This window comes from Macaca thibetana, chromosome 11, assembly GCF_024542745.1.
Source record: "Macaca thibetana thibetana isolate TM-01 chromosome 11, ASM2454274v1, whole genome shotgun sequence".
NCBI classification, from domain to species: Eukaryota; Metazoa; Chordata; class Mammalia; order Primates; family Cercopithecidae; genus Macaca; species Macaca thibetana.
The window spans coordinates 118,514,096-118,521,302 of record NC_065588.1 but is presented as its reverse complement, the minus strand read 5'-3'; the positions used below and the strand labels follow the sequence as shown (position 1 = coordinate 118,521,302).

Below are 7,207 nucleotides of genomic sequence, written 5' to 3'. Positions count from 1 at the left end.
ATGCGGAATAAACCCGGGCTCTTTGTCCCAGCCTCAGGCCTCTGTGATGGGGCCGCAGCCTGCCTCCCCACCACCCTCCTGTCCTCTCTCGTCACCGAGGCTGCCATGACCCTCTTCCCGTTCTAGGAACAGCATCGAGCTCATTTTCGCCTGAGGACTTTGCACTCCTGTCCTGTCGCCTTGGAACACTCTTCTCTCAGGTCTTCACGGGACCGGCTCCTTCTTGTCTTTCAGTCTCTGCTTCAATGTTGTCACCTCTCAGAGAGACTTTTGCTGATCACCTGACTAAAAGTATCCCGCCCGTCATTCTCCCACCGTAGCAGTGCCTTCTAGCTTATTTATGAATGTTGTTGCTATTGTCTGCCACGGCCCACTGCAATGCCGGGCCCACTGCAATGCCGGGCCCACAAGGGCGGGGACTCTGTCTAACTTCTTCACCACTATTCCCAATACCCTAGAAAAGGGCCTGATCAAAGCTGGCACTAAAATATGAATAAGGAGGCCGGGTGCAGTCGCTCATGCCTGTAATCTCAGCACTTTGGGAGGCCAAGGTGGGAGGATGAGCCCAGAAGTTTGAGACCAGCCTGGGCAACATGGTGAAACCCTGTCTCTACGAAAAATTTTTTTTTTTTTTTTTTTTTTTTTTTTTTTGAGACTGAGTCTTGCTCTGTGCCCCAGGCTGGAGTGCAGTGGCGCGATCTCAGCTCACTGCAAGCTCCGCCTCCCGGGTTCACGCCATTCTCCTGCCTCAGCCTTCCGAGTAGCTGGGACTACAGGCGCCCGCCACCTCGCCCGGCTAATTTTCTTGTATTTTTAGTAGAGACGGGGTTTCACCGTGTTAGCCAGGATGGTCTCGATCTCCTGACCTCGTGATCCGCCCGTCTCGGCCTCCCAAAGTGCTAGGATTACAGGCTTGAGCCACCGCGCCCGGCCTACGAAAAAATTTTAAAACTTAGCCGGGCAGGCTGGGCGCGGTGGCTCACGCCTGTAATCCCACCACTTTGGGAGGCCGAGGTGTGCGGATCACCTGAGGTCGGGAGTTCAAGACCAGCCTGGCGAACATGGTGAAACACCATCTCTACTAAAAATACAAAAATTAGCTGGGTATGGTGGCACGTGCCTGTAGTCTCAGCTACTTGGGAGGCTGAGACTGAGGCATGAGAATTTCTTGAGCCCGGGATGCGGAGGTTGCAATGATCAGGCCACTGCACTCCAGCCTGAGTGACAGAGCAAGACTCCATCTCAAAAAAAAAAAAAAAAAAAAAAAGATATGAACAAGGATTTCAAGCAATAACTCTGGAGCACAGCCTCTGGTTCTGGGCCCTGAGATTGCAGAGGCACGATGGAGAGTCCAGTGATGTCCAAGGATACACGGAGTTGAGATGAAGCCTTCGACCCACCACACTCACAGCAGTTACGGGGCCGCCCCTGCACACCGGCGTGGGCATATACTGCAGAAATTTCCAGAGATACCGCATTCCGCACATCTCACGCCAGATTCGCATTTCCTCCCCAGAAATTCCCTGTGGGCGCTGGCCTTGAACTCCTGGAAGTCACCTGCTCCTTGGTGGTACGGTTGTGTCTGTCAACCCTGGGCTTCGAAAGTTTGTCTAGTCAAATCAACAGGTTCCTTCCACGAAGAAAGGCAAAGATGCATGCATGTGTCTTTTTGTGAAGTATGTGTGTGTCTGAGTCAGGCATCTGCCCACCTTGAGGGTAACCTCAGCATTTCCTTTCAGCCCTTTCACTCAGCCGTGGCCAGCAGAACTTTGTGTGTTTTCTGGAGAAAAGCTGAGTAAATGGTTTTGCCATGGGCGGGACGCTGACTGCTCTTCCTCCTCACCCTGGCCCTTTATATATCTCCAGGCAGCCATGGCGAACACATCTGGCTCCAGAAGCCCCCACCGAAGCTGGCCTTGCTCTCTCTCGCCATGGCCTCTCACTCAGGTATTGCTCGCTGGTCCTGGTGCTTCCGGAGTCTTGGGCATCATCTTATCTCACCAGGAAGATTCTGGAAGCATTGCCCCCAGGGTTGGCTCAGCACAGCTGCAGGGGGAGCCGGGGTGGACAGGGGTGTGTGATGCATGCGATCACGGCATCGTTCTCTCTCCAGGCCCCGCGACGTCCGTGCTGTTTCTGCTCTGCTGCCTGGGAGGCTGGCTGACCTCCCACACGTTGCCCGTCCATTTCCTACAACCAAGTGATATACAGAAAATAGTCGAGGAATTACAGTCCCTCTCGAAGATGCTTTTGAAAGATGTGAGTGCTCTAGAGATTTCTTTTCTAAACGATTTCTTTAAAATGCCTTCCATTGCTCTCCGAAGAGGTTCATCTCTCCAGACCTGAAGCCAGGGCTGTGGCTATGCCAGGAAGGGATGGGGGCAACTAGACAGGAGAAGATGGCTTTTTTTTTTTTTTTTTTTGGAGATAGAGTCTCACTCTGTCGCCCAGGCTGGAGTGCAGTGGCGCGATCTTGGCTCACTGCAACCTCTACTTCATGGGTTCAAGCGATTCTCCTGCGTCAGCTTCCCGAGTAGCTGGGAGTACAGGCACATGCCACCACGCCTGGCTAATTTTCATATTTTTAGTAGAGACAGAATTTCTCCATGTTGGCCAGGCTGGTCTCGAACTCCTGACCTCAAGTGATCCATTTGCCTCGGCCTCCCAAAGTGCTGGGATTACAGGCGTGAGCCACTGTGCCCAGCCAAGATAGCTTTGATCAAACAAACAAATACCCAAACTTGGAAGCAATTCATGAAATTGGCATTACCCTTCTCATCTGCCTTGGCATTTAGACTTTAGCCTTGGCTTTTATAAAAGGCAGAGGTTGTTACCAACCAAAGATGACTGGGCAGTTCAGGTTGATGAGGTGCTGCTGGCAATTTGGTCTGACTCAAAAATGGTTAGTCCTTAGAAAGAGGGCAGGGAGGGAGTGGTCTAGACTCCTTGGTTTGTTTGGGAAAACTCTCCCCTGTATCTTGGATGCCTTTCTGGACAAGCCTAACACTGTCCTCTCTAAGTGGGGCGTACGTGGCTTTAACACAGAGTACAAAGGGCGGAAGTCCATGGAAGGCCAGATGTGCTACAGTTTCCACCACCCTGAGCACGTGAGAGTGGGTTCTGGAAGGCTGGGGAGGCCTCAGCTGGATGGGTCAGTGGTTCTGAGCACAGGCTTCAGGACTGCAGCCACCTAAGCTCTAGTTTCATCTGGAAATGGGGTTACTGATAGCACAGCCTCATAGGGTTGTGACATTGATCAGATAAATATATCCACCAGGCGGGTTGTGGAGGAAGCATGCAAACATTCACTGTCAGGACTTGCAGCTGTTATTGCAAACCCAACACTCACCATTTCTCCTCATTCCACAGGTGAAGGAAGACAAGGGGGTGCTCGTGTCCCAGAATTACACGCTGCCGTGTCTCACCCCTGACGCCCAGCTGCCAAACATCATCCACAGCCCAGCCATCCGGGCATATCTCAAGACAATCAGACAGTTAGACAACAAATCTGTTATTGATGAGATCATAGAGCACCTCGACAAACTCATATTTCAAGATGCACCAGAAACAAACATTTCTGTGCCAACAGACACCCATGAATGTAAACGCTTCATCCTGACTATTTCTCAACAGTTTTCAGAGTGCATGGACCTTGCATTAAAATCGTTGACTTCTGGAGCCCAGCAGGCCACCACTTAAGGCCATCTCTTCCTTTTGGAATGGCAGGAACTTAAGGAGCCTTAAAAAGATGACTGACAGCTAAGTGTGGGAACTCTGCCGTGATTCCTTAAGTACATTTTTCCAGTGAATAATCTCAGTGACCCCTCAGATGGGCTAGTCCTGGGAGGGCTGAGATGTAAATTTGTGAATTACCTTGAAAAACATTAGGTTATTGTTATTAGTCTTGGTATTTATGGAATGTTTTTCTTCAGGAGGCTTAAATCTTACTTATGATACCTTTGTGAGGGCAGGAGGTGGCAGCTATGTTAATTTATTGATATTTATTGTACTAAAAGTTGTTAATGCTCCCTGCGGGAGCCCTTGGAATCTATTTAATAAATTATATTGAATTTTTCTCATAATCTGTGATGCGTTTTGTGAGGGGCTTGACATTGGCAAATGGGACTCCAAGCTGGGTAGCGTTGTGGCAGAGGGCGGATGGACATGCTCTAGAAAGAGGTATCACTTTACCACTGTCATTTCTTCCCACTGGACAAGCTCAATAAAAAATAATGACCCTGAGCTGGGCACTGTGGCTCACACCTGTAATCCCAGCACTTTGGGAGATAAAGGCAGGAGGATCACTTGAGCCCAGGAGTTCAAGACCAGCCTGGGCAACATAGTGAGACCCCATCTCTATTTCAAAAAAGAGAAAAAAACTAATGACTTTGGCGGGGCATGGTGGCTAGTTTCGTCTGGAAATGGCAATGGTGATGGCCACAGCCTCATAGAGTTGTAACACAGATCAGATATCCCAGCACTTTGGGAAGCTAAGGCTGGAGGACTGCTTGAAGCCAGAGTTTCGGACCAGCCTGGGCAACATAGCAAGATCCCATCTCTAAAAAAACCAAACCAAAACAAAACAAAAAAATCAGCATGGTGGTGTGCTACTTGGGAGGCTGAGGTGGGAAGATTGCTTGAGCCCAGGAGTTCGAGGCTGCAGTGAGCTAGGACAGTACCACTCACTCCAGAGACAAAGCAAGATCCCAGGAGCAATAAATACTCATTGAGCATTTTCTTTATGCCAGGTCATGTTAAGTACCATCCTCTTTTCATAGGTAGGGAAACTGAGGCAGGAAGTCAGTCATTCACTTGCTCAAGGCCACACAGCTATTAAGGGGTGGAGCCCAGACTCCAGCCTGGGCTTCTCCGCCTTACCCAGCCTTTGACCCTCCCTGGACAGTGGCTGGGTCTCACAGGCCCTTGATGCCAGGTGCGGCATGCAGCAATCTTACAATGTCCTCTGCACAACTCCCCACTGGGTTTTCAGGGCCTAGGGGACTTCTTCACAGCCAGGTCCAAAGATTTTGTCATTTGAATCATTGTTAAGTCCACAACTGTTAAGGCTTCTTGGCCGGGCGCGGTGGCTCAAGCCTGTAATCCCAGCACTTTGGGAGGCCGAGACGGGCGGATCACGAGGTCAGGAGATCGAGACCATCCTGGCTAACACGGTGAAACCCCGTCTCTACTAAAAAATACAAAAAAACTAGCCGGGCGTGGTGGCGGGCGCCTGTAGTCCCAGCTACTCGGGAGGCTGAGGCAGGAGAATGGCGTGAACCTGGGAGGCGGAGCTTGCAGTGAGCCAAGATCACGCCACTGCACTCCAGCCTGGGTGGCAGAGCGAGACTCTGTCTCAAAAAAAAAAAAAAAAAAAAAAAAAAAAAAGGCTTCTTAGAGATCACCCAGACTCAAAGCCTGGTCCCTGGGCCAGCAGCAGCAGCAACAGCCCGTGGCAACATTTTAGAAATGTCAATCATCAGGTCTCACCCCAGACCTACTGAATCGGAAGGTCTGTAGGTGGAGACAGCAATCTGGGCTTTGTGGAGCCCTCCAGGGGATTCTAACACACCCTAGAGTTTGAGAACCACTAATCTTGAGTCAACCAGCACCTATATCTTCATCTTATCTCTGGGGAAACTGAGGACCGAAGAGGTGTGGTTTGCACAAGTTCACACTCAAGGGGGGATGTGGTTAGGACTCTGAGACATGCACTTCAATCTTGGACTTCTCATTTTTATTCTCGCAGGTTATTTATACTGCAGTCCCCTAGCAGGCTTTTTTTTTTTTTTTCCTTTAGAGAGTTTCACTCTGTCACCTAGGCTAGAGTGCAGTGGTGCAATCTCGGCTCACTGCAACCTCCGCCTTCCAGGTTCAAGCGATTCTCCTGCCTCAGCCTCCCAAGTAGCTGGGATTACAGGCGCCCGCCACCACGTCTGGCTAATTTTTTGTATTTTTAGTATTTTAGTAGAGACGGGGTTTCACCATGTTAGCCAGGATGGTCTCGATCTCCTGACCTTGTGATCTGCCCGCCTCGGCCTCCCAAAGTGCCGGGATTACAGGTGTGAGCCACCGCGCCCAGCCCCATAGCAGGCATTTAAGCCCCCAGATATCCTAGTCTCCAAGGATGAGGTTTTGGTGATCTTTCCAGAAAATATCCAGTGTGGTGGACTTCTCTCTCTCTTTTTGACTGTCCTACATCAGAACACCTTTACATATATTAGAAAAATTATCTAAAACTGGGAAATAAGGCAAAAAGATGACCATATGGGCCGGGCGCGGTGGCTCAAGCCTGTAATCCCAGCACTTTGGGAGGCCGAGACGGGCGGATCACGAGGTCAGGAGATCGAGACCATCCTGGCTAACACAGTGAAACCCCGTCTCTACTAAAAATACAAAAAATTAGCCGGGCGTGGTGGCGGCGCCTGTAGTCCCAGCTACACGGGAGGCTGAGGCAGGAGAATGGCGGGAACCCGGGAGGCGGAGCTTGCAGTGAGCTGAGATCCGGCCACTGCACTCCAGCCTGGGCGACAGAGCGAGACTCCGCCTCAAAAAAAAAAAAAAAAAAAAAAAAGATGACCATATGTCCTTTCAAAGAATAAGGTAAATACCCACAAGTTCACTGTGATATAAACAAATAGTTGGGCCAGGCGTGGTGGCTCACACCTGTAATTCCAGCACTTTGGGAGGCTGAGGTGGGTGGATCACTTGAGGTCAGGAGTTCAAGACCAGCCTGGGCAACATGGCGAAATCCCATCTCCACAAAAAATACAAAACCGAGCTGAGTGTAGTGGTGCACTCCTGTAATCCCAGCTACTTGGGAGGCTGAGGTACGACTTGCTTGAATCTGGGAGGCAGAGGTTGCAGTGAGCCAAGATGGCGTCACTATACTCCAGCCTGGGCAACAGAGTGAGACCCTGTCTCAAAAAAAAAAACCCAACAAAAGATAAAGATAAAAATAAATGGTTGACGAGATAAATAAATGAGGGAAAAGGGGCAAATGTTCCTTATAGAATTCTAATTAATAAAACATAAATACAGAGGAATGAGGGAAATAGAAAATCACCATTAGAATACCACAGTAATAACGGCCTCAGGCAGGATCCACAGAAGAATGCTGAAGTTAGCAGGTGAAACTTTAAGGAGAAACAGGAAATCTGCACAGCCTCAAAGAATCTCCCTTCAAACCATGGTGGTGGCTTTAACATAT

General features: G+C 49.9%; 1 protein-coding gene across 1 annotated transcript; it reads left to right on the top strand.

Moving 5' to 3' along the window:
* Nucleotides 1-1,342: 1,342 nt before the first annotated feature.
* IL31 (interleukin 31) lies at nt 1,343-3,714 on the top strand. Its single transcript, XM_050750022.1, has 5 exons — nt 1,343-1,354; nt 1,517-1,604; nt 1,867-1,947; nt 2,114-2,259; nt 3,370-3,714. Exons 1-5 carry the CDS (start codon nt 1,343-1,345, stop codon nt 3,697-3,699), a joined length of 657 nt encoding a protein of 218 aa, XP_050605979.1. The 3' UTR covers nt 3,700-3,714.
* Nucleotides 3,715-7,207: the final 3,493 nt, after the last annotated feature.

Excerpts from the sequence above, each read along its gene's own strand:
- IL31 (XM_050750022.1), top strand. Across the intron at positions 1,605-1,866 it reads GTCAACCCTGGGCTTCGAAA|GCAGCCATGGCGAACACATC; the intron begins GTTTGTCTAGTC and ends ATATATCTCCAG. Across the intron at positions 1,948-2,113 it reads CGCCATGGCCTCTCACTCAG|GCCCCGCGACGTCCGTGCTG; the intron begins GTATTGCTCGCT and ends TTCTCTCTCCAG.